At 38.6% G+C, this 27,854-nt stretch overlaps 1 protein-coding gene and 1 non-coding gene across 2 annotated transcripts; both read right to left on the bottom strand.

The window, feature by feature from the left end:
* Positions 1–351: 351 nt before the first annotated feature.
* Positions 352–27,756, bottom strand: PTCD3 (pentatricopeptide repeat domain 3). Its single transcript, XM_012774309.2, has 24 exons — positions 27,632–27,756; positions 25,300–25,352; positions 25,150–25,186; positions 22,137–22,182; positions 21,093–21,161; positions 20,177–20,281; positions 18,511–18,634; positions 16,132–16,247; positions 14,227–14,288; positions 12,557–12,644; positions 12,130–12,190; positions 11,756–11,841; positions 10,940–11,084; positions 9,990–10,040; positions 7,834–7,923; positions 7,502–7,530; positions 6,572–6,678; positions 5,742–5,820; positions 5,558–5,648; positions 4,444–4,529; positions 3,785–3,933; positions 2,231–2,272; positions 1,634–1,792; positions 352–991 (listed from the first exon to the last, which is right to left on the bottom strand). The coding sequence occupies exons 1-24, from the start codon at positions 27,733–27,735 to the stop codon at positions 907–909; spliced, it is 2,064 nt and encodes a 687-aa protein (XP_012629763.2). The 5' UTR covers positions 27,736–27,756; the 3' UTR covers positions 352–906.
* LOC142870380 (small nucleolar RNA SNORD94) lies at positions 2,750–2,886 on the bottom strand. The gene has a single exon (XR_012918786.1). It is a non-coding gene; the product is annotated as a small nucleolar RNA SNORD94 (small nucleolar RNA).
* Positions 27,757–27,854: the final 98 nt, after the last annotated feature.

Below are 27,854 nucleotides of genomic sequence, written 5' to 3'. Positions count from 1 at the left end.
CTCATTTGGAGAACTCATAGGGTGCCTAAGTAAATCTGGGAGTCAAGTATGTGCAGAGTAGTCTGTGGGGGGAAGCCCTTATGAAGGTGGGGATGCCCCTGTAGACCTCAAAAGTTCTTACTGGCTTCCAGCACTATTTAGTACTACTATTTGGTAGTAAGAGACATGCTAAACGTAGAAGTTCTTGACCAACTTGATGCCCAGCAATACACGATGTCCAGGCTGTCCATATGGTTTTGTCATCACTAGCCCTCATTTTGACCACTAAAGAAGGGGCTGGCATACAGACAAAAGAGGGAGCAGTGTTCTAAACACTAAGGCTATATTCAAGTAATGGAAATAACACACATGTACATTAACTACAAATTTTATTTACAGTCTTCATTTTATGAGTTGCGCAGCCTAAACTGCCATTTTCCTGTTTAATCAATTCTAAGATGCATAATTTCACATATAAATATCCCCAAAATTGGATACTATTGACCCAATAGCAATTGTGATGTAATTATAATTAGAGACTATCTCTTCAGATGAAGGAAGGACCACCAACGTAGCAGCACATCAGGCCAACAAAATCTTAGTTCAGCAGCAGGGAGAGGGCAACTGCATGCTGATAATGGCAGTGAGGTCACCCAACACCACCTGAGGTATACAGAGCTCTTCCTGACCACAAGAGCTACAGACCTATGTGTCTGAGAAATGAAAAGGGCAGTGCTGTTGCTTAAATGGTAAGCCTTGAATGTTACAGTTAATAGATGGTTTAGCAAGTAGCAAGTTAGGAGCTTACTCTAAATAAACTAGTGTTGTATTAACTGTGTACTTCATAGTAACAATATTAACATCTCAGTTCTTGAGGTGATTCCAGCAGCTATGGTGAGCCTATTACCATTCTTGAATTTCCCACTTTCATTTGCCTTCATCGATGTCACTGTCGCTGTCACTGTCACTATCGCTGTCGCTGGTCAATGCAGTCAGGTTGCCCAGGGCTTCCCTGTAAGGAAAAGAAACGGGAGGGTTACACTGAAAATTATTCGGGAGCTGGGGTTCTTGGTATATGACACTCCCCTCTAATCTATCCATTTTGAGATAGAAAAAGGGACCCTGCAGCAGCATGAAACTGTATCAAGGACAAAGGAAGCCCAGGTGTAATAATAGCTCATGCCTATAATCCTAGCACTCTGGGAGGCTGAGGCAGGAGGATGCCTTGAGCTCAGGAGTTTCAAGACCAGCCTGAGCAAGAGTAAAACCCCATCTCTATTAAAAATAGAAAAATCAGCCAGGTGTCATGGCATGTGCCTGTAGTCCCAGCTACTTGGAAAGCTGAGACAGGAGGATTCCTTCAGCCCAGGAGTTTGAGGTTGCAGTAAGCTATGAGGATGCCACTGTATTCTAGCCACGGTGACAGAGTGAGACTGTCTCAAATAAAAAACCAACAACAACAACAAAGGAAAAGGTTCTAACAGCCAAATCGGCTTCCCTGACTTGTACGACAAATGAAATCATCATTCAACTACTACATTCTGACTTTTTGTTAGGAAATATGGGCTATAAACATATGAATGGGCAGATGGACAAATGGTCTGCACTATTTTATGACCTTTCCCTTATGGTGAAGACACAAAGACCCACTTACTTTTGTTCCTGGTTGATAGCAAAGTCAGTCATTACTCTCTGGGTGAGGCCCTCACAAACCGGTAAGCTGAAAGCACTTGCCAGCTTTACCACCTCAATAGCCTGCGCAGGATTGTTGGACACTTTTGCACTGTCCATACACTCATTCAGCAATTCATTTCTGTAAAAGAAGGGCAAAATGTGAACATTCTCCAACTAAGCCCCGAAACCTCTTCAGTCAAAGATTTAAAGACAAGATCCAATATAAGTTCATTAATAAAATTCCCCATGGTAGCTTTGGAGGCATGAAGTTAGACATGAAGTCTAACTTTAAAGGGCCAAAGAGATTATGAACATTCATTCAGTACGACTTCACTGAGGATCTACTCAACATATCTCCTATGTGTTGATAATTGAGCACTGATAAAAAACAGTGCTTACCTCAGGATGCCCTGGATGGTAGGGGAGACCGACAGTTTGTTTGCCTAACAAACAAAAGTGCCCAAACCCGGTAGCTGAAGTATGTGAAGAAATTCTAATCACCCACAATGAGTCAAACACGTGGCAGCTACTTCCAGGCTGCACTGGGGCAGGGGGGAGTCTGTTAATTTCAACTTACCTAGGGATCTTATTATGCTTTCTGAAAAGCCCCAACATTTTCCTGTTGAAGATGAGACAGGAGAAAGATTATGAATACTAACAGAAAAACAAAGCAATCAGGTAACTAGCTGTCCTAGCCCTGTAAGCTACTGAAGACACACATCTGTGGCCTCATTGGCTCCCAACTGTGTACATGAGAATCACCTCAGGTGCTTTAAATCACCCTCCACAAACTCCATATATCTATATTACAAGTTTCACAGGTAAATCTGATATGCTGCCAATGTTGAGAATTACTGGTACTGGCTGAGTATCTCTAATCTGAAATGCTCCCAAACCTGAAACTTTTTAAATATTAACATGATGCTCAAAATTTCACAATTCCAGATTTCTGGACTAGGGATACTCAAACCTGTATTTGTCCTCTTAGAAAGGATCACCTCTGTCCTCCCGAGGAGGGAATATATCCTATGCACAGCTGGGAGAGGTATGGAACAGAGCATAGTCCGTTTCCCTCTCATAATTACGTTATGACGAGCAGGCTCAGATTGAGGCAACAGTCTCATGTAAGTGCTCACCATCAGCCTGCCACATGCAGGACAAAGGAGAAACACATACATTCAGCTCCCATGACTCAGCTGAGGTCCGTACCCCTGCGCCAATCATCACAGCCTGATTATAGGAAGTGTGTGCCAACTAACATACACTTTGCTTAACTAAGCTAATAAGGGCAAATGTCAAATGTTTCTGTCACCAACAGCAGCACAGTTCTTAACAGTTCATGTTGTGTAAGCCACACCTGTAAGACAAGCTAAGGCATAAAGCCTTCATCTTTTGTTTGAAATAGTTAATAGCCACATATAGTTTCTCATACAAGGAGCCATGCACAAGTACCCCCAACTTACTGACTCAGCCCACACATATATAACACAGAATACAGCAGAACCACCTGTGACTACCCCTACAAGGTATCCTATTGTTGACGTCTGGAAACATCAATATGCATAAGATCTTCATTCTAAAACACTACAAAGTAGCATGTGAAAAAAGTGCTGACAAAAACAAGCAGGATATAGTGGCACAAATCAAAGATGGGGGCTAGTCAAGGCCGTGTTTAATAAATGCACTTAAATGCCGGCTTCCAGAAGGCCAAGTACAGAGCCCACATTTTAAGCTGAGGGGGTGGGGTAGGAGGAGCACCCAAAAATGATGATTCAATAACCCAAAAGACCAAAACATTTCAAAATGTTTTTTTTATCACATTGTTCCATGTAAGTGGACAAATGAGGTTAAGTGACTTAACTGCCCACAGGAAGCAGAATGGCCAGAAATGGAAAGAGAATTCTCAGCTCATTGGAACCACACCTCTCAAGTACGTTATGCATATTGGTCTTCTTCTAAAAGTTTGCTTTTTAGCATTTCCCATCAAATATCTGTTACATATTCTAGTTTGACTCCCGATAAACTAACTACATGTCATTATAGCCAAATTAGAAAGCCTCTACTGACCTGCATAAATGTTTTAGATCCAAGTACAAATACTTCTAATTTACACTTCTGGTATGGTACTCACCAGGCTTCCTGAGTTCTCCCAGCTCTTAAAAAGAGGATAGCTATACAGTTGAGAGGGATGGCTGGCCAATCCAGGGCAGTCTGTCTGGCATCTTGAATTTCATATGTGGATTTGATATCAGCAGCACAGTCAGCAAACTCCACCTGAAGCTGAGAAGGTTTGAGAGTCAGTAAAACTGCCTAATTGGCATAATGAGAATTTCAGTTCAGGAGACTACCTACCATAAGACCATTAAAATTTTTGAGCCATCTATTTTACCATTTGAATATATCACATGTATAGCATACAGGTAACACGGTAAAAAGAAAAAAGGACCCTTTCCTGGGATAAATAATTTGATTAGCCACATCTCTCAAATTCAACTGTGGGTTTTCTTTTGAGCTGGAAATTGTTTATGAAAGCAAGCTGAAGACAGAAGCTAATTTCGTGTTCCTTGCTTTGGACTACAGGAATGAGGGTGACTTTAGGAATGGTATTCTGCTAACAGCAAGATATGTTTAGATGTTTCATAACTTAAATCTGGTTTTGGGTGGCAGAACTCTCCACAGTGATAGATGAAACACAGGAAACTAATCTTAAGACACCTCAGTATTAGAGGATATATGGATTAGCATATATCTAATATCGATAACAAAACTTCAGTTTCAATACAGACCTACCTCTGGTGGGTGTTTATCCCTTGCCATGAGAATCAAGATCTCTTCCCTCAGTTCACTGCGAAAAGTATGACCATATTCTTTACTATCTTGAAACAAAAAGGAATACAGGAGTGATCATTATCATGTAATACCAATACTCTTTTTGGCTGGCTTTTGTCCAATGTCAGCTGTCAACCTTATTTTTTGGTGGGTAAAAAATAAGTTGCTGAAATTATTTATTCCAGGTTTATCCACAATTCCAGAAAACTAGCAGGATGATTCAGAGTAAGAACAGTAAGAGTAGTGAAAGCCAATGCCAGTAAGTGGTTCCTAGTCAAGTATTAAACACTGTTCCATATGGTTACATGCTGTTTTAAAGTACTTGGAAGTTTTCAATGTGGTTATGATTGTTTTTTTGAAACAGGGTCTTGCTCTGTTGCTTGGGCTAGAGTGCAGTGGTGTAATCACAGCTCACTGCAACCTCAAACTCCTGGGACTCAGGTGATCCTCTTGTCTCAGCCTCCCTAGTAGCTAGGACTATAGGGCGTGCCACCATACCTGGCTTTTTGTAGAGATAGGGTCTTGCTATGGCCCAGGGTGGTCTCAAACTCCTGGTCTCAAGTAATCGTCCCAGCTCAGTCTCCCCAAGTGCTAGGATGGGGCGAGCCATGGTGCCCAGCCTTCAATGTTTTTTTAAACAGCCATTAGAGCAGTCTTGTGAAGTAGTAGGGCAGAACTATTGCCTCGGTTTCTCAGACATGGAAACTGAGGCAGATAAAAACTAACTTTATGATAATACCATAGTCACCTAGTGGAAGAGATACAGAATATCTGTTTCATTTTGCAGCCAATTTATACATGTAAGACAGACCCACACATGGCCATGATCATGACGGTTTTTCAGAAAGATAATCATCACTGACTATGCTTAGCAAAGTGATGCAACACTGGCATAGAGGAACAGTGCAGGCTTTGAGGTCTAAGACCTTAATTCAGATTTAGATTCTGCAATGCATGAATCTGGATTTATGACAGGCCCATCCTCAGCAAACTCTGACCCTGAACCATTGCCTGGACTCTGTGCCCTAGTCTGTTGCACAATGGAAGCAAAAAAGAGAAAAAGAAACAATCTAACCTTTCCAAATTTGGGGAATCATTTCTAGCCGATTGGCCACATCCAATGCTTGGAGAAGATCTATCAATGTTTGGGAGTGGGGAAAGAAGGCCTGATTAAGAGAAATACATTTTAAAGCATTAACCAGCAAAGATACCCACAAATTCATCTACAATGATACATGACAAGTAATGAACCATCTTACTGAAGGTATCAGGTCCTTATACCACTTCAAGGTGACATCAATTTGTTCCATTAGACAAATTAAAGTGAAGAACTTACAGCTGTCATGGAGAGAAAAAGTACAGTTAGTCTAAAATCTCTAGGTATAATAAGAGGAGAAATAATTAGTGAAATTGCAGCAGTGTTATATGTTACAAAGAAATTTAAAATATTTACAAACGATTCCAGTTTCATGGGCCAGTGCTCAAACCAGAAGTTGCTAACTTGTGTTCAAATTCCCAATTAACACCATTTTATCTCGCAACTGGTCAATTATGACTGCCTCCTCAGTACACTCCTAGGTCATGGTGAGCAGATACTGAATACCGTATTCATTTAAAAAACATTCAATGTGAACCAAAGATTTGGAAAGACAGAAAGCAATCCTCACACACCTATTAACAGACTACCTCCTTAAGTTCATATTTATATCTGCCTAAAAGCAAACCCATTAAGGGAATCTCTCTAGGTTCTAGTATTTTGATCTTTGAATATAAAAGCAAGGGACTGGGATGAAATCTTTAGGGACTCACCCTGCTATAACCATTTGAAAATATAAGAGGGGCTTAAAGGAAAAAGATATGTGCATTTTTAAAGTGTTACAAAGAAAAATATCTTAAAGGATACAAACTAGACTTCCAAATCTGGCAGTTTTACCACTGCTTTAATTTCTAAGTGCTCAATTAACCTGTTAACTATTAAATCATGGGCATGCTGCCTGAATCCAGACGTGAGACATGAAGGGCCACCAACAGCCTCCCACTAGTAGACTCTACTAATTAATGCGAAAGGATACATTTCCAACACACTTACTAATAGAAATTACGACGATGATCAGGTCGAATCAATTTCCAGTTGTCTCCAGTATTTAAAAGGCCATGTACTTGGTAAGCAAGGTCTAGATCTCTGAGAGATGAGCACTGAAAATTTGCAAGCATTAAGTATCACAGTGATATCCTTATCAGCCAAACAGCTGTTCATTACATAAAGAAAAGACATAAAGTTCCTTGTGAAAATGCTGACTTAATTTACTACTGGTTGACAGCAAATAAGTTATAAGAAATTGGTGGTGGGGGGCAACAAACACCAGGTTTTCTGAAATTTTTAACGAAATGATTTTGATTTAGCAATTGTACCTTTTGAAAGTAATTGTACAAAAACACCTGGTCAAGTGCACAACAGACACACACAATGCTCAGTCTACCACCACTATACTAGCAAAAACTCCATAAAGTAACTAAAAACCACTCACAGAAGAGTTAAGTTATAGTTTCTTCCTCCTGTGAAATACTGGTTGCTATCAACAAATAAAACACCATGGAAGTGTGTCTGGGTATACACACATTTGAGAAGCCAGAGAAAAAAACCTGGGTGTAGGATGGACTTTTTCACCTTAAAATTGCTTGAAATTTTTCCTACAATGAGCATAAAACAAAAAACTGAAATAAAAACCACTATTAATTTTAAAAATTTCTAATGTGAAACACTCCAAAAGCTTATTTCAACAGAGGCATGAAAAAAGGCAACATATACAGTAAACACAGGGCAGGAATGTTATATGATTAAAAAGTATAGATTTTAGGGAAAGATGAAAAACATGTCTTCTGTTCAAAGACATGAACAGAACACTAAGAAGTAGTGAAAGAATGAGGGAGAACTCTCCAATTAGAGATGAATTTAGGAAATGGATAGTAAGCTTCTTCTAAAAACGGAAAACGAAGTTAAGTAAGAGATGGTACTTACAACTTTCATGGCTGACTGAAAAAACAAATCTGAAAATCAAAGTTCACAAGACTTTTGGTTACTATGGATAAAATATATTTTCTAGTCAGTAACATTAATAAAAATCTTTCCAACAAAACTGCTAAGGTGTAAGATAAAGCTAAAGGAATTAACATTCAACAGAGGAAGTATACACCAATGTGAAAGACATTTTGGCTTTCTCAGAATGATCACCCCAAATATTACTAAGCTAAAAGGAAACCCTGCCCTCATCACAAGGTCTCTAAATAACTGGTACTCAGGGAAACCAGCTGTCTTTAGAGGAGGAAAACACAAACAATTTCTGAACATACCATCATCCAAGTCCTTTGGAGAAAATTGCTTTCCCATTAATTCATTCATTATATCATAGATGATCAGGGATGATCCTTTTGAAAGGTTTTCTACAGAACAAGAAAGTATATGTGTTTTATCATGAATCTACTTACTTCCTGTACTACCACCAAACTTGCAGCACGTAGTACAAAGGGACACATTTCTCCTCCTTCCATCTCCAGCCTAAGGCCTGGCATAGAGCTAGGCAGTGGGCCAATGTTTGCCAAAGGAATCACTTGCACCCTGCAGAATGCAATTCTCTGTTACATCTGTGACAATCATAGGTCTCTGAGCAGGTGCTCAGTCTCCTCCTTCTTAATTTCTTCACAAGCCTGACTCTCACTGGAGTGGGAGGCAGACACCAACACACACACCCCCTCCTTCACCAAATCATCATACTTAGAGAAAAAAACATGTTTTCTGCTAGTAATCACTTGTGTTCCTTTAAGTGTAATCAGAATGAGAAGGCCAAGAGAAAGGAAACTAGAGAATTGATGGGAGCAATTCTTAAAAACCACATGAGCTGAACACTAATAGGTCAGAAAATCCACCTACATTATTCCTAGTCAAATACTTATCTATACTCCCTATCCGACCTTTTGTACATGTAAGTGATAACATAGTCATAATGATAGCACAGATTTATTTTTACAATTTCCTAAAGCATGTTTTCATTTGCTAACCTTCCTAATGATTTTATTAGTTATATAATATTCTAGTTTATATGTGTTATTTCTATGTTATTTTAAGTTCTCCCCATAGGTAAATTCCTAGAAATTATTATGGCAGACAGCTTATTTATATACGTAAGACAAACCCAGACTCCTCCCCCCACCCCAGTCCACATGGTCATAGCTACTACTTAGGAAATACAAGTACCTTTGACTTTGGTTGGCACCGAACCAAAGTGATACATGATAGTATGAAGAAAGGAACAGAATTTGAGGTCAAATATACTAGTTTCACCACAAACTCATAAAGTTTTAAAGGATCTAGTTATCATGGAAACTGCTTATCGGTTTCCAAGATAAAATCAGTCACCTGTTTGTTTTTTTTCACTAAAAAGATAATTAAAAACAAAACAAAACAAAACAACTTGTCTATATAGGTAGATTCTGCAAAATTAGCCCTTCAGAGAATCAAGTTTCTATCCACAGTTCTTACAGTCTATCACAAGAAGGAATGAAGAGAACTGTCATTTCTGAACCCGAGGGTACTTTCTTAGGCTGGGGCAAATAGGTAATAATCAACAGATTCTGAGTGCCTTCCAAGCATGGTACCAGTCATCACTGTTGTGTTATTCATTTAATCACCACACCTTGAAGGGATTACTCAGGTAGGTATCCAATACCTTTGACCCAGCTGGTAAATAAATGTATGGTCAAGCTGAAAATTCAGCTCAGGTGTGCCTTGTTCCAATGTCCATTCTACAATGTCAGTTGGGTGACGAATGGAGCCTCAAAGTCCTCCCAAAAGGCTTCAAAATTAGTTCAACGTTCCTCTGGAGTGGTACTGACCACTAAATTTCTGAGAAGATGGAAATGTCCTATATTTGGATCATTCAGTACAGGAGCCACTAGCCACATGTGGTTACTAAGCACCAATGCCAAAAAAAGAAATTTTTATTTTACTTAATTTTTTTTAGAGACAGTCTCATTCTATCACACAGACTAGTGTGCAGTGGTGCAATCATAGTTCACTGTAACCTCAAACTCCTGGCTCAAGCCATTCTCCCACCTTGGCCTCCCAAAGTGCTGGGATTATAGGCATGAGCCGTGCCTGGCCTATTTTACTTAATTTCATTAGCCACTTATGGCTAATGGCTACTGCACTGGACAGCACAGCTCTGGAGAACAAAAGGAACTTCAAAGTAAAATATCTTCTGTCCATTCCTATTTGTACACCAAAATTGCCAGTACATTTTATAACCTCCTCCTCTCCAGCTCAAGTTTTATATCAAAAACAAGACTACTACTCTCAAATATAGCTTTTTGCTCAGGCTGTATATGTTAATTTATGAATTCTCTTTTTTAAAATCATATGCAGAGAAGGTAACTTGCAACAAGTAATCACATAAATTCAAGGAAGTGGTCAATTTTCTACATAAATTAATACAATTTAAGGCCATACATACCATGTGGATAAAACAGCTGAATAATGTGGTGGTATGTTGCAAGCGAGGGTTCTCAAATTAGCAGGTAGATGGAAAAAATAAGAAATAAAGTAAAGGGAGGGGCAAAAAAAAAAGAAATAAAGTAAAAACTCAGCAATCCAAAATACAGTTTAGTGAGGCACACTGAATTAAAAATCTACTAATGTTACTTAAGCAAAAGATGCATTTCTATTCCTTTGAATAAAACATTTTTTAGCTCATCTAATTAAAGGTGAAAAATTATCATAAAGATTATATCACTTTCAGAAAGTCCAAATACTTATTGCCAATAAGATTCTTCATTGAGAAGAGTAAAGCATATTGAAGTGAACTGACTTCCAAAGCAACCATCTAGTTTCAATGAAAAATATACAACAGTTCACTTCCTCTCTTTTTGTTTGAGACAGTCTCCCTCTGTTCTCAGGGCAAGAGTGTAGCAGTGTCATCATAGCTCACTGCAACCCTCAAACTCCTGGGCTCAAGGGATCTTCCTGCCTCAGCCTCCCAAGCAGCTGGGGGGCTACAGGAGAGCACCACCATGCCCAGCTAATTTTTCTACTTTTTTTTGTAGTGATGGGCTAAAAATACACAACATACATACAAGTGCACACACTTGGGTTCAAATACCTAATAAAGCTAGAAAAGTGTCAAGGACTTTAAAACTAAGTAACTCAAAGTGATCAATTCTCATAACAAAAGACCCATTAAAATGTACCTAAAATACTAAAAGAACACTCTAATTTTCTGTAATGAACATGAAGATGATAAAGGCACTCCACAATTAAGTTGATGTAATTAAGTCTGCCAAATGTCGAAAGGAAATTCCTAACACATGTAAACAGCAAAAGAATTTACACGTCTCATCTGCTTATGTGGCCCTGAAGTGTCTGGTCAGAAGGGTCTTCAGTGAGGACTCCAAGATGCACCCTCACCTATTCCGATGGCTTTCATTTCACGTAAAGTCCGTAAGGCTGGCACTCTCGCAAGTACGTAAAATTTTCGGAGACATTTCAGAATGGTATTAAAAGTCTGTAGATTTGGTTTTACCTTCTGTGCAACCATTTGTTTCAGTAGCTCCTAGTTAAATCAAGAGCAAGCAGTATTTTTTATGCCTGGATAGATAATTTGCCCAACAATCTATATTTCATACAAAAAGATAATTTAGCTTTCTTGCTATGTCTAAAGCAGGTTAATAACTATATCCTTATTTTAAGAATTACTTATTAATCAGGACCAGTTATTCTGCCTTTAGAGAAGCCCCTAATTCAATCATCCACCCGACTTCACGAAGGTGTCCAACTTTCTTCAGTCCTCTACCTATGAGAGTTTTCCAAGAAAAGACTCAAGCGAAACATTAGATCAGGATATAAAACATGTTTCTATTCCTAAGTTACTAGACAAGAGTCCATCCAGCAATTTCAATTTTTTGAACTTCATAAGAACTTCACAATAAATATGTGTGACTTTTGTAACAGAAAAACTATTATGAGAAATACATGAATAAAGTGGCCCAAGTCTTCCAGAATTCTACCTATTATGTTCTGGGTCAAGTAACTTTTTCTTCTCAGGTGTCAGACACAGCTACCTAACCTACAGGGCTGCTGAAAGGGTGGTTAACAGGTAATTGCTATGCAGTGACTGTCATATAGATAGATACTCAATGAATGCTGTCTTCCTCCACCCCCACTGTATTTCTGGTAAAGAATATTTAAGGCCTATTAAAAGATAAACTGAGAGTTTCTCCTTACCAGTGTACTATTCCATTTTTCATCAAAATTCTCATCTATCCCCAATATTGTTGCTTCAATTAATGCATTGAATGTGTATACATCAGCTGTAAAAGAGTAAAATAACAAAATTTAAGGGTGAAGATTAACCCCTAAATGGCTGAGTTTAAGGCAACGTGGTCATTGCTGTATGTCTCTTGGCTAATCACCACATTCTATAAAACTGTAAAACAACTCTCCTGTCTGAATCTTTCCTCCTACTTTAATCACCAACATCACAGGAAAAGGTAAAATGTAGGCCAATGATTGAGGAAAGATCCAAAAATTTTACAAATTATTCAGAGAAAGAAAGAAAAGGAAAGAGGGATGGAGGGGAGTTCTCAAAACAAACTCACCATGGAGTCTATTGTTTAATAATTCAGTGTACAAGTTTAGCGCCTGCTCATAAGCTCGGTGCTAGAAAAGGAAAAATTAAGCATCATCAAATTCATTCAAGTATTTGCACATCTACTACTGTTCTAGGGTTTGGAAATAGAGCAGTAAATAAAATAGACCAGGCCCTTTTCTTGAGAAGCTTATACTCTAGTGCAGTGGTTTTCTACTAAGGGGACATTGGGTAATATTTTTAGTTGTCACACTGAGGGTGGGGGAGAGTATACTATTCATGTCCAATAGATAGAGGCCAGGGAACTCCTAAAGATCCTCCAATACAGAGGACAACCCCCTACAACAAATTATCTGACCCAAAATGTTAGCAGTTCTGAGGCTGAAAAACCCTGACTTAGTGGAAATTGAAGATAAAAATAAGTAAAACAAAGGTACCTTCACCATTCCTCGGATCATCGTGCAGTAGGAATGTGCATTTTTCTCTGGCATCAGAGCAAAGATTCTCTCAGCATTGTTTTTTGCTCTAGACACAAGAGAGCAAACCTGAGTCAGGGAAACAGGAAAAAGCAATAATAGCTACCACAATCACTAACACCACATAATGTTCCAGACAATGTGCTAAGCACTTTATGTATATCTCAAACAATTCTTACTATCCAGAAAGGGAGATATGGTTATCATTATTTTGAAAATGGGAAAAAAAATTGAGTTTCAAAGACCAGGGCTTTGCAGTTATATGACAGAATTGAAAAGGAAACATTTATGCACAAGTAACAAATACCCACGGTATTAAAACAAAAAGCAAACTGTAGGGCAGGGAGGTAACTCATGCCTGTTATCATAGCACTTTGGGATGTTGAGGCAGGAGGATCACTTGAACCCAGGAGTTCAAGACCAGCCTGGGCAATTGTAAGACTCTGTCTCTCCAAAAAATGTAAATACTATCTGGGTGTGGTGACATGCGCCCAGTAGTGCCAGCTACTCAGGAGGCTGAGGTAGGAAGATGGCTTCAGCCCAGGAGTTTGAGGTTGCACTGAGCTATGATGACACCACTGCATTATCTAGTAGCCCAGGGAACAGACTGAAACCCTGTCTCAAAAAACAAAAACTAATCATTTGACAGAATACATAGTAAGTTTCTCTACCCTTCTTAAATCCCCAGATGCAACTCTCCAGGCAACCACCAACAATTGGTTTCTTTCAAATTCTCTGCCATATTCTAGTACTGCGGTTCCCAACCCCTGGGCTGTGGCCTGGTACTGGTCTGAGGCCTATTAGGAAAATGGGGCTGCGTATCACTGCCTGAGCTCCACTGCTGTTCTGGCATACGTACATTTACTACTTCTCCCTTTTCTAAAGAAAATTAAATGGTGTCATGTTATACAAACTAGCCTGTACCTCGATTCTCCCCTTAACAATATGCTGTGGAAATCAGACAGAATCAGGATTTGAACCAAGATCACACTCTGAAGTCCATGATCTTAAATACTATGAAAAATTACTAAAATCTATCCCAAGATATTTAATCTTTCATTTTATTAAACTCATCACTTCTAAAACAATTTTAGGTATTAATGGTAGCTTTCCATCCCTAGTCAGTCATGTGAAATATCTTTCTTTTAGACACTCAGATAATTTAAATTTCCTAATATAGTTAAAATGTTATTCATCTTTTATTGAGAACTGCTGAATATTTCTGCCTGTTGGTCAGTAGTCTTAATTTAGTACTACACTCTAGTGTATGTTTAACAATCAAAAATAGCAAATCTTTCAGAATTAGCAGTGTATATTCCAAAGCAGCACACTGCTGATGAAACTACCAAAGGAACGATACCATGTCAAGGTTGTGCTCAGTTAACTGGGAAGAAAAGAAAATTAAGCACCAACTTCTAAATATAACAGATTCTTGTGCTGTTGGCTGGAGTTTAAGACCTTCTGATCAAAGGTCTAAATGCATAAATATAAATTGTGAAACTTATAATGTACAATAAAAGCAGACTATTTTAGAACACCATAGGATTATATCTTCTTCAGGGAGTGATGGGGCATATTCCATGTACCACAAAAAAACTGTAATACAAGCTTCTAATTAATGTGTAATATACCTCCATGTAACTCCAAACTGATAACCAGCTTTCTTCCTAAATTTCTTGTTACTTTCCTCTTCCTGGAATAAATCATCATGAAGAGAAATAAAAGTTAAGACAATGGAATGCATTCTCCCAGTTAGACTACTCCAAATCAGAGAGGTAAGGGGAACTCAGAAAAAAATAAAGAAAATATACATCCATCAAAAGACAAAGAGGAAGCCCAGTAAATACTTACACATTTATATTTAATTTAAGTATACACCAGTGAAGTCACAGATGAAAAGCAAAGTTGGCTCTTAAAGCAATAGTGACAACCTAGAGGTGAGATGAAGCCAGTGCCCTGTAAAGCCTGGCCCACAGATATAAACTGGAAAACCAAACACAGCTTGCTTCTTCAAAGCCTACACCTGGCCTGATCCAAAAAGAAATACTGTTCATTATTAGGGTGGAAGCAAGAGAAGATAACCTACAGCTAATGTCTAACACTGATTGGAACAAACCACAACTTTCTAAACGACTTAAGTCTTGTCCTTTAATTATAAACCAAGCTGCTGTAGAGAGAGACAAGGTTGGTTGGCACTGCAGAGGTCAGTGTTGGCTCCACAGCCTACTGCCTCAAGAACTGGGGCTGGAGAGGCTGAGGGTCAGCCAGACCAGGGCTTCAGAAGATGCTCTGGAAAACAAGGTGTGACTGCAAACCACTCCCTGTGCACTTTAATTAAAAGACTTAAGGTTTCCTATACATAAAAAATCCAAATTTAGTGGAGAAAAATTAGAAAAGATAGAAAGAAAAACCACCCATAATAATCCCATTACCTAGAGATAAACACTTTTAAAATGTTATTTTCTTACGCATATGAAAACACATTTTTACAACAAAAAATATTTATCAATGTATAATCTTTTCCCCACTTATATATGCTGAATCTTTGCACACCCAAATACATCTACACTAATGCACTCAATAGCTACAAGACACTCTTTTACCATAATTTGATCATCTACTATTGAAAATCTAGACTGTTTTCAATATTTTTGCCATTTATAAGTGTAAATACTTCTTTCTGTTTCTATTCATCTGATGCAAAGGATTCCTTGGGACCTTACTTCAAGAAGTAAACTCTACAGTTGAGAGAGAGGCTATGACTCAACCTATAGGTGATTCCTGGCACAACACTTTTCTGTTCCCCCAGCCTAGCATGCTCCCTCCTCTCTGCTTACGTATGTATGAATTTTTGATGGGGCCCAGGCAATGGAGTCGTTCCCTGGCCATTACAAATCATGTTGTCACTGTAAGTGACAGAGAGGCAGCCTCAAACATTTCTAATCAAAGCATTTCCTGAATAAGAGGTAGGTGAAGACAAGATATTTCCTAAAAGAAACTAGGGTTAATTTAATTATTAAAAATCTTTCTCTTGGCCAGGTATGGTGGCTCACGCCTGTAAACCTAGCACTCTGGGAGGCCGAGGTGGGAGGATGGCTCAAGGTCAGGAGTTCAAGACCAGCCTGAGCAAGAGTGAGACCCCATCTCTACTAAAAACAGAAAGAAATTGCTGGACAACTAAAAATATATATAAAAACTTAACCAGGCATGGTGGCACATGCCAGCAGTCCCAGCTACTTGGGAGGCTGAGGCAGAAGGATTGCTTGATCCCAGGAGTTTGAAGTTGTTGTGAGCTAGGGTGACACCACAGCACTCAAGCCAGGGCAACAGAGCAAGACTCTGTTTCAAAAAAAAATCTTTCTCTTGCTTCTGCACCAAATTTTTATCAAGGCTATCATACCACACTACATCTCAGTACAAATCTCTTACTACTGCCTTAACACATGGCACAAGAACCCATCTTATTTTCAAAGTATTACTTCTAAAAGAAACTTAAACAAACAAACAAACAAAAAAACAATGCCAAAAGTAGTTACCAATTCTTCTGACTGTTCAGTCTGCTGAAACTGATAATTAGTTGAGGGCTCTTGGTCACCAAAGTAACACAATAAATCCAAGAGATTATTCATTGTTTCAAGAGACACAGTGGTTCCTGTGGGTGAGTGAAAGGAGAAAAGAAACCTTGAAACACTCAAGAACTAAAGCCTGTTAGAGTAAAATCCTTTGCTTTTTCTATTATCTGTGGCTTTGATGATTACATACTTAGTATCATCTACCACTTTTTCAATTGAGGAATATGTACTCAACATCAACATAGAACACCTGGAATGATGCACACAGGGACACAATCCCTATTAACTGTGCGGTTTGACACAGAAGATTAAAATACAAGATGAAGTCTGACCCTGTGAACACTTAATTTATGTGATCATATCCTCAGAGAAACTATCTCATGGTTTTTAATTATCACCGTCAAACTGAACTCTCTGTAAAATATCCCCACTTAGTTCCCTTGGCCCAGGTCCATTTGGACAAACGTAAGTAGAATGATTTCATTTGGATCCAGACCTTCACTAAAATCTTGCCTAAAAATATTAGCATAATTGCCTAACTATAGTAGCCTTTTAAAAATTGTCTTACAAAACATTATGTTCTCATTTTGATACTCATTAAAAAGGGGGAAAAAAGAGCACAGGAAGGAGAAAAAGTATGAGATATAATCTATTTTAAAAGAAAAATAACTATATCTTTCTAAATAATGCACACTGATAAATAAAAATGCCCATCAGGAAATTTAAAAGCCCAGAAACGAAGCACAGCAGAGCGAAGAGGGTACAGGCTACGGAATACAACTCAACTGGGTCATACTGTCTCAGAGTCTCGGAGTTGTGAGACCCTGGAAAAATTACCTAATAGTGTCCTTTATAAGATTACTATAAAACATGCCAACTTATAAAGTATTATAGAGTTAAACTGAGTATGTGAAATACCTTAGCAGAGTGTTTGGCGATTGCTAGTGGCTTTACGATGAAACTGTCTATGATCCCTTCCCTTGGTGTGTTAGCTCACTGTTAATGAGCTAACACTGGTTCTGACACCTGTCCTTATTGAATGCACATACCTACACCACAAAGTGGGTAAAACTAGAAAAAGACAAGCTTTAGAACTTAGAACTTGAATGCAGACTCATACCAGATGCTGATTATATTCAAGAAGCAGAGAGGATGGCCGGGCGCGGTGGCTCACGCCTGTAATCCTAGCTCTCTGGGAGGCCGAGGCGGGCGGATTGCTCGAGGTCAGGAGTTCGAAACCAGCCTGAGCAAGAGCGAGACCCCGTCTCTACTATAAATAGAAAGAAATTAATTGGCCAACTAATATATATATATACAAAAAAAAAAAATTAGCCGGGCATGGTGTCGAATGCCTGTAGTCCCAGCTACTTGGGAGGCTGAGGCAGGAGGATTGCTTGAGCCAGGAGTTTGAGGTTGCTGTGAGCTAGGCTGATGCCACGGCACCCACTCTAGCCTGGGCAACAAAGCGAGACTCTGTCTCAAAAAAAAAAAAAAAAAAAAAAAAAAAAAAAAAAAAAAAAAAGAAGCAGAGGGGAGAGCTTCACTAAATTAAAATCTGCTACCATTACCCATTTGTCCATCTGATGTTATACTAGGGTCCATACCAAAATTCTCAAACATAGCTTTCTGCAAATGTTTGTATTCAAGTGTATACTGAGTAATTCAGTCCAGTTTCCATCTCTTCCATGTTTAGCTGATTTTTATCTTAAATCACCAAACGGCACTCTAGATTCCTAAAAACTTAAACAATGCCAGCTGCCTTTGATGTTGCTGCATATACATTCTCATGATAGCTTATCAGCTGTTCTTTCTAGATGTGTATACCTGGAGGTTCATCACCTTCAATTCAGAGGGCCACAGGATTTTTCAGCTAGAAGCTCTGAGGTATTAGGTAACTTTCTAAAGGCTAATGGACAATTAGTGTCAGAGCTGGCACTAGTATCAAAGCCCCTGATCCCAATTTAGTGCTCTTTCCTTTTTAAAATTTCTTTCTTATCTGTTGTGGCCCTGCCTTCCAAACATAAAGAGTACAGGAAATCTGAATACGTTATGTACACATCTAACGTTAAAAAGGGAAGGTAAGGAAGAATGGCTATATAATTTCTCTGCCAGTGGTACAGCACAATAAACTAAAAGCTGCAATTCTATCTCATCTATTATTTTAAAGTGAAGCTAAAGTAGAACATGAAATACTATCAAACTATTGAAAATATAAATAACACAGCCATCACACAGAGTAAGCATAGTAGTACTTGTAAGTTTTACTCAAAACTTTCTGGATTACGTAACTGTGGCTCACTTCAAGGTTATGTCCCTAGAGCAGCTTTAATCGAACTTAGTCACCTGCTTGCAAAAGCTGATCAAACATGTCCACGGAGGCTTTGACTTTTTTGAGCTTGATTCGCTCCTTTAGGGCAGCTTCACTCACTTCTTCAATCTGAGGTTCAAAGTACTCAGGCATTAAACACTAGGAAAACAAGATGGTTAAAGTTACTATAAGCAGGTGAAGGGATGACTGAGCGGGACAAAATTTTTATCACCAACACATCAAAATAAAACTTCATTGTTCTAATTCATGCTCTTGTACCAGAAACTGTTTATCATTTTAACATGACTGTCTTTGTAGGAAATCTAACTAAAAATACGAAGAAACAACAAAAAAATTTCCCCAGTCTTTGAAACAAGAAGATTATTTGACTATCTCCTACCTTGATAAGAATATAAAAGCACCCGACATAAATATTTAACCCATATCTGAACATCCCTACTTCCAACTAAATTTCCCAACTTCAAGCTGAACTTATTATTTTTTCCCCTTCTAAAACCATTCTTCCTCCTTTATACAATCTTGGCAAAAGGTGTCAGAGGGCACCCAGTTTCTAAAAGGAGAAATACTTCATCCTTAACGCTGCTTTTCCTCTAAACATCTAATACTACTCAAGGTATTTTACCTCCTTCACTAATTCATTCAAATACTTTTTGAACGCCTACTACTTTACACCAGGCACCTAAGCTCGGCACAGAGGATACAGAGATGACAGGCATTCTCTACACTAGGGGTGCTCACAATCTAATGGAGAAAGCAGATAAGGAAATCATTATAAGACAGTGTGAACAGTGCTGCCCACTGGATACTGGGGACTCTTGGACGGCTTCAAGCAGAGCAACCTTGGAGCTATGCACAGAAAAGTAACTGTTAGTCAAAAACATAAAGGGGAAAGCGTGGGCTAATAAATGATTATTCCATCACTACCACTGTCTTAGTTTAGGATTTTAGTTTTTTTTTTTTTTTTTAATGTATACAACAGAGCTGGCTTTCTAACCCATAAGTAGGAGATGCAACATGAGAATAAGAAGGGTGTATTTGGGTGTGAGTTTTCAGAAGAAGGGAGATAGGATGGTAAGGGAATAGTTTTAGACATGGTGAGTATGAGGTTAGTATTTCCACTAATAAACTCAGGAGGGTAGAGGCACATCTGTTTTGCTCACCACTGTACTAACAGCACTAAGCACAATGCCTACCAGAAAGCAGGCACTGCATATGTGCTCACTGCATGACTACAGAACAAAGAAGTAGTTGGAAATACAGCTGGGTGTTCAAAGTAGAGGGATCTAAGTTAGATATACAAGAATGCCAAATGGAGTATAAGGGTCATTGAAATAAGAATATAAACAATAAAAAGAGAAAATGAACATGGAAACCTAAGAAAGATATCAATGCTTAAGTGAATAGAAAGCTAGTGAAGGAAACTAAAAAGGAATAGTCAGAGATAAAGATCCAACAACATGGTGTCCCAAAAAGTAAATATGGAAAACATAAACAGAAGGGCAAAGACAGTCAAAAGGCATTGTAATAGGTTAGTGTAAGCAAAGACCACTCCACACTTTGAAAGGCTGTTCATCCAAATATTGAGGGTTCAAAAGGCTACTTAAATATTAGCCATGAAAGGCGGATTTAATTTACATGTATATGGTATTAAGTAAAACAAATCCAACTACCTCTCCTTACCGGTATATGAGGTTCAGCTACATCCTTCTGAAAATATTTGGGATGTGAATTAATAATAAACTTCGCTGCATTCTCCCCAGACTTCTTTGCCAATAAAAATGAACGCTACATAAAGAAAAAGAATTAGATACAAATTGGTATTTACATGTAATTTAGACTCAAGTAATACCCTCAGCAAGAATTATTATTCTCCCCTCACAAAAAAGAATGCAACAATACACAAAATCCCAATTAGAAATTAAATTACAGGCTGGGCACGGTGGCTCAGGCCTATAATCCTATCATTTTGGGAGGCTCAGGTCAGAGGACTGATCACTCGAGGCCAGGAGTTCAAGACCAGCCTGGGCAACAGCAAGATCCTGTCTCCACAACAAATATTAATACAAAAATTATCCAGGTGTAGAGGCACATGCCTGTAGTCCCAGCTACCTAGGAGGTTGAGGCAGGAGCTCTGCCCAGGAGTTTGAGGTTGCTGTGGACTATGATGACACCTCTAGCTCTAGCCTGGGAAACAGAGCAAGACCCTGTCTCAAAAAGAAAAAAAAGGAAATTAAATTACAGTATATCCTACCTTTTCTACTCAGTAACATAATTTTAGGTCATGTCTTATGTATACCTTTAAGTATATAAAAAATAACATATTTAAACTGAGTGGGTCACTCCATTGTAAAAACAAAACAAAACAAAACAAAACAAAACAAAAAGCTGTATTAAACATGAAACCCCTCTCCTTCCTCATAGACAATACACATAGATCTTTTTGATAAAAGTAGTAAAGGATTCACAAAGCCTATCAATTTATCCATCAATGTCTATAAATTTTTAAAAGGTTTTTACAACTATATTACACAGGTACCCCGTACACTAACCAGCAAGATAAAAAATAATACTAGAAAAGTTACATGAAAATACTCACAGATTCCAGAAAGGATGCTGGTATAAGGTAAGGATCATCTTGAAACGCGTAAGGTACAGCTGTGGTGTCCTGTGGAAAACACACAGAAATCTTTTCAGCTAGATTTTTATTAAGAGGACCTTCTGAGTTTGGGTGATAACCAAAATTCTATAAAACAAGCTTCTATTATGTATGTAACATACACGCATAAATATGTATTTATGGTGTACACATATATACTTATATATGTATATATAAAAAGAGAGAGACATTAGCCGGGCATGGTGGTACATGCCTGTAATCCCAGCTACTCAGGAGGCTGAGGCAGAAGGATCGCTTGAGCCCAGGAATTTGAGGTTGCTGTGAGCTAGGCTGATGCCACGGCACTCTAGCCCAGGCAACAGAGTGAGATTCTGTCTCAAAAAAAAAAAAAAAAAAAAAAAAAGAGTAGTAGGGATAATAAAATAGCTGTCACATACTGAGCATTTCCTTTGTGCCAAATACAGCCCTACACCTCTAATGTATACTTAACACTTAATTCTCACCACAACCTTGAGGTTTGGTGCTACAATTATCCCCCATTTTAGAGATCAGGAAACAGAAGCATCAAAAGATACCCAAGATCATAAAGCTAGTTGTTCAGCTATTAAAACACTGACTCCAGGATTCACATTCTTAATCACTGCATTACTCTAGCATGACATTAGTTCTCAAAGTTGGCATTTAGATCATCTGCTACAGTTACCACATCCAAACCATGCCCCAGGAATATGCATTTCAACAAGCTCTTTCAGTGATTAGAGATTGCATCACTGGTATGGTAAAAATAAAGCCACTGTATTTGGAGACGTAAGACATGGAACTAAGTTGTTTTAACACCCTAACCAGCCCTGAGCTAGTCACTTTGAAATCCTTACATTCCTCATTTGTCAAAATGAAGGGATTGGATTAGATAATTTTAAAGGGAATTTCTAGATCCACAACAGTTTGATTCTGAATATTAAAGAGGTATGAACATTAAATGTGTTATCAGCCAAATTAAAAACTTAAAAAAATCCTACTTACCCTGTTTACTGTGGATGCAAGTGCCTGAAGAACAGCCACTTTATCCCTAAGAATAAGAATGACAAGTTAACCTTCATCAGAGCTCTTCATAGTCACAAAGTAAACAAATGATTTTACTCAGTGCATTAGCCAATAACAAAACTTCAGGTTTCATCTAGAGTCGGTTCTTATGTCTCAAAGTCATTAGAGTAAGTTAAAAAATGAGAAAACTGTCTAGTTCTTTTGCCTATAGGTAGTACATGTTCCTCTCTTTGCTTTGTCTGCCCTTTCTGATCTGGTCCCTAGGCCAGAAACACCATCACCTAAGGCTAGTGATTGCCATCCTCACCTCACACCACTATCTTGCTCACTTCTCATATCCACTTTTCTAAGGATTCTTACTACAGCTTTCTGGACTACTCTTGCCTTTACTTTCTAAAATTGGTGGCTCTTAATCCAGTTATATGAGAATAAATGAAAGGCTACACTCTGGACCTGGTGCATCAGAGCTTCTAAGATCCACAGGGGACTGTTCACATGCATCCTTACTGAACTTCCAGATGATTCTGATGCAGTCCTCTGGTTTAAACCTCTCAACCATATATAAATTTATGATAAGTATTGCAGGCCAGTTTTACACTGCACCTTTGGATAGAGACCTTCACTGAACTACTAGAAAATGTTTCACTGGAAATAATGGCAAACAAGAAAATTCAGTTTCAAATGTGTTTTTACTCCCACATTAGATTTAATGTGTTTCATTTCCAGTAGGGAATTACAGTAAATTTAATAAACCAAGAGTGTTTTTCTCAACTAAGTATAACATAAGAACATAAGTCATCTAAGACAAAAGAACATACAAAACACGTATATTATATCAAAACTGATTTATTCCCTGAGGTATAATATCCATTGGATTTTTCAAACCATTGTTAAGATACATTGAATTTTAAGTCACACTGAATTTCAGCATGTGTGATAAACATTCTCTCATCTCTTGGTATTCCCTAACCAGATCTTATATTAGCATATTTAAGCCTCGGCAAGTTAACAAATCTTACTAACATATTTGACAAACACCAGTGAAAAATTTATGACATTCGGATTACTCACTAGCTCCTTTTTTAAAAAGGGTTATTTTAAAAAGTAATCACAACAAATATATTATCTCTAAAAAATAAATCAGAACATTATAGGTTAAGCTAAAAGTGTCTGGTGTCATCTTGTGATCCCACCCACCATGAGTATGACATTTATATTTTCAGAACTTTTTAAGGTACTTTTACACACATCTTTCTCTAAAAAATGTGTGTAACACATACGAGGGCTGTCTGGAAAGTATCCAGCCATTGTCAATAATATTTTTCATGTTACATGGCTGGATACTTTCCGGATAGCCCTCATATACTGTCATTCTGCCTGATATGTTTACATAAGTTTGACTGTACTATCCGTGTCATTACATATAGAGCTAATTAATTCCTTTAAATGTTAACTTATGTGTGATAACCATTTTTTATCATCCATTCACTTCTGAATGGGCATTTAGGCTATTTCGGCTTGTTACTATTCCCAAGTTATAAAGAACATTCTCATCCATGTCTCTTTGGTATATATGCAAGTGTTCCTTCAAAGTGGCTAGCCAGCGAGGCATGTATATTTTAAATTTTGATTCTGCCAAATTTCCCTACAAAGAGTTAATCCAATTTACTGCCCTATCAACATATGTATTCCAGCACCTATCTCTCCACCTCATAGGCTTTAATTTGCATTTAACCCATGCATTGATCATAACTGGGCTCCATGCCTTCTCCAAAATAATTACACAGTTCACATTAAAGCATTTTTCTTTAAAGCCTTTTTAAATGAACCCATGTTTTCAGGTCATACTGAGAATTCTAAGACCTACCTTTTTTTTCTTATTGAGACAGCATCTCTCTTGTTGGAGCCAGAGTGCTGTGGCATCACCCTAGCTCACAGCAACCTCAAACTCCTGGGCTCAAGGGATCCTTCTGTCTCAGCCTCCGTGTAGCTGGGACTACAGGCATGAGCACCATGCCCAGCTAATTTTTTCTATATATTTTTAATTAGCCAATTAATTTCTTCCTATTTTTAGTAGAGACGGGGTCTCACTCTTACTTAGGCTGGTTTCGAACTCCTGACCTTGAGCGATCCACCCACCTCAGCCTCCCAGAGTGCTAGGATTATAGGCGTGAGCCACCACGCCCAGCCTTGAGGGACCTTTAAATTACAATATATTACAACAAGCACTTTTTAAAGTTTTTGTTCTTAATATATTCAACAAATACTGAATAAATGAGATAAGGCAATTTGTTCAAGGATCTATCCAGTGAATAAAAAAGCTAAATTTTGCAATCCACATTAATATTACCCTAACTCACTAGGGATCATAAAGAAAATGATTTTATCTGGTCTCCCAACCATGTGAGAGAGAACTTCCTTTAAGAAATTATTCTAATGATGATATTCATGTTTAACTAATATTATGTTAACATACAGTTCAGAAAGTCTTTTTTTTTTTTTTGAGACAGAGTCTTGCTTTGTTGCCCAGGATAGAGTGAGTGCCATGGCATCAGCCTCAGCCTAGCTCACAGCAACCTCAAACTCCTGGGCTCAAGCAATCCTGCTGCCTCAGCCTCCCGAGTAGCTGGGACTACAGGCATGTGCCACCATGCCCAGCTAATTTTTTCTATATACATTAGTTGGTCAATTAATTTCTTTCTATTTATAGTAGACACGGGGGTCTTGCTCTTGCTCAGGCTGGTTTCGAACTCCTGACCTCAAGCAATCTGCCCGCCTTGGCCTCCCAGAGTGCTAGGATTACAGACGTGAGCCACTGCGCTGGCCCAGAAAGTCTTTTAACTGTTCTTTTAAGTAAATCTCATTCCTTATTCACTGATCACTCTCTGCCTTCTTCCTTTTTTTTCCTTTAAACTCCCCATCTTCCCCCTGAACGCTTCCCTCATAATTAGCACTCAACCACTTACTGAATGAACACTGATAGAATACTTACCAAGTTTTCTTTTTTGGAATGACTACTTCTTCGATCCCTTAATGTGAAAAATAAAAAACATGAATCAGTTTCCTTCTAATACTGCAACTACTATGGAATACAATGTGTTGATATAAAAATGAAGTTATTTCAATAGGTTTTTTTACATACCTGTTACATCACTTCCTTCAACCTTTGGGAGGGTTGCACTTTCAGAATAAAATCTGCAAAAAATAAAAGCACTAAAGCTAAACTCATTAATGAGGTTCCCAGTTCACCTCCACCTCTGTGCATTTTGAGACCAAATTTTCCAATTGTTATGGATTAAACTGACTGGATAACTCATGTCACTGCATGCTAAGATGTGGCCTATGTAGCACGTTCAATGGATATGAAATATGGACATGAGATGGTCAAAAAATTTTTGAAGCAATCTTTACATAGACTCAGAAGAAAATGAAATTTGTAAAGGCAGTTCAACAATTTTAACAGCTGGTTTGAAATGCAAGGGACTTTCAACAGTGGAAAGGTAAAACACTTTGTGGTTAAGAACAATTCAATGAGCTCCTGCTTTCATATTTACTGGTAGTAAAGGCTTACCTCACTTAAAGTAACTATGAAGAAGCTTGACCCATGTTGCCTTCCACTTCCTTCAACCATAAGGAATGCACCAAATACATAGTGCGTAATTTAGATTTGGAACCGCTGATATTTTCCATTTTCAGAGGCTCAAGTAGGAAACTATTTTTCACCAAAAATACAGAATCACTGGTCCACAACTGAGGTCTAATATGCTATCCATTGTGTCGCAGAGCCAGGTCACAACTGAGGTTTTTTGGGTTTTTTTTTTGAGACAGGGTCTCACTCTGTTGCTAGGGCTAGAATGCCCTGGTGTCATCATAGCTCACTGTAACCTCAAACTGTTGGGCTCCAGTGATCCTCCTAACTCAGCCTCCAGAGTAGCTGGGACTACAGGCACACACCACCACGTGTGGCTACTTTTCTATTTTTTGTAGAGATAGAGATTTGCTCTTGCTCAGGCTGGTCTCAGGCAATCCTCCCACCTTGGCCTCCCAAAGTGCTAGGATTACAGGCTGAGCCACTGTGCAGCCTCAACTGAGTTTTAAAATGTTCTAATCACACTAAAAATACAGTTTCCACACCACACAGATAATGTGCACGACTAATACTATTTTGCATATTTCCCCATCCTGAATGGCATCAGTACTATTCAAAAAAATTATTGAGGTGTGATTACATAGAAAAATACTTTTTCCACTAGTATCTGGTCAGGCATCCTTTTAAAATAAGAATACCTCTCTCTGCTAAAGATATTTCAGAAAGAAATCAACTCTTTTTTTGTTTTGTTTTTGAAGACACTGTCTCACTATTTGCTCAGGCTAGTCTTGACTCCTGGGCTCAAGGGATCCTCCCACCTCAACCCCATCAGTAGATGGGATCACAGGCATGTACCACCTTCCAGACTCACAGAAATCAACTCTTTCAAATCATGCTATTTGTTTCTCACGACATTAGAACAGAGATAGTCATTGTCTTGAGGATGAATGCTGAGAGAAATGTTGCTGTGAAGCAAAGAAAATGAGTAGAAAAATGTCAACAATGGACACTAGCAGGAAAAGGTGCACTGGGACTGAATGGCAGCATAAAGGCTTCTCCAATACCAGGTGGAGTATACATTAAAAAAATATTGTAAGTTACATATCTCACTTATTCCTCATACATTTTTCCCATGGTTATTAACAGCTCCAGTCTACAAATGAGAAAATGTCTACTATCACCCAACTGAAGGACTGGCTAACACTAAATGTAAGATCAGGTTTGTCTCAAGTTTTCACTACATGTTACTGCTTCTCATATTTCCACAATGCCACGATTTGCACCGAATGAAAAATTACATAAATGGGTGGGTGATACAAGTTCCAAGCTGTAACAATCACAGATTCAAAGGGTGATTCAAAGGGTGTGGTCAGATCTTTTAGACTTTTCTGCTTTTATGAAAACCTGCTAACTTCCTAGGCCAAAAGTCTCTGCAACACCCTGCACATAGTGGCGATCATAGGCTGTCTTTTATTTGGGAAAATCTTAGGAGTTCTCCCCGTTCTTTCTGGTTGGGTTAAAATGAATTAGGACAGATATATATGTGTGTGTGTGTGTGTGTGTAGATATATTTTTTTTTAATTAGAGGCAGAGTTGCTAACAGCCACCCTCACTGAAAAGTGAGTTTCACGAAAGCAAAGTCCTAGTTTTGCGGACAGTTCTAACTCCAGAGTACTGCAAACAATAAATAATCTCCCTAACGAATAAATGCGTTTCAAATTCTATTTCAAAGCACCAGCTCCGCGTGCCTGGGCTTCGGCGCACAAGGCCCCGAGAGCGCGCATGCGCAAACCACTCCATTGTACCTAGTTCAACAGTTCTCAGGGAAACACAGGACTAAGTTGACTCCGCGGTCTTATTCGTGGATCCTTCAAGCTTCTCTTACCTGAAATTGGATATCCGTTCACACATTCCTGCCCGCTGACCCTTCAGCCGCAGGCCAAGCCTGCAGCGGACTTTCCACAAGGTACCTGAAGCAGCCGCCGCCATCTTTCGCTTCCTCGCAGAGCATGCTGGGAAAGCATGCCTCCGACCCTCGGGAAGGCGGGGGGCCGGGAAGTGGGCGGGAAGAGCTCAGCTATTGGCGGACACGGAACAAGACCAGAGCA

The sequence above is a fragment of the Microcebus murinus genome, chromosome 3, assembly GCF_040939455.1.
Source record: "Microcebus murinus isolate Inina chromosome 3, M.murinus_Inina_mat1.0, whole genome shotgun sequence".
In the NCBI taxonomy this organism is placed as follows: domain Eukaryota; kingdom Metazoa; phylum Chordata; class Mammalia; order Primates; family Cheirogaleidae; genus Microcebus; species Microcebus murinus.
Note: the sequence above shows the minus strand (reverse complement) of the source record. Positions and strands in the feature narration are given on the sequence as shown.

What these genes read in the sequence shown, in the direction of transcription:
- PTCD3 (XM_012774309.2), bottom strand. Translation starts at nt 27,735, where the DNA reads ATGGCGGCGGCTGCTTCAGGTACCTTGTGGAAAGTCCGCTGCAGGCTT. An exon ending in CAGCATCCTTTCTGGAATCT is followed by an intron (nt 20,282 to 21,092) that starts GTGAGTATTTTC and finishes TTCTTTATGTAG; the next exon opens with CGTTCATTTTTATTGGCAAA. An exon ending in TGATCCGAGGAATGGTGAAG is followed by an intron (nt 12,191 to 12,556) that starts GTACCTTTGTTT and finishes TTCCTTTTCTAG; the next exon opens with CACCGAGCTTATGAGCAGGC.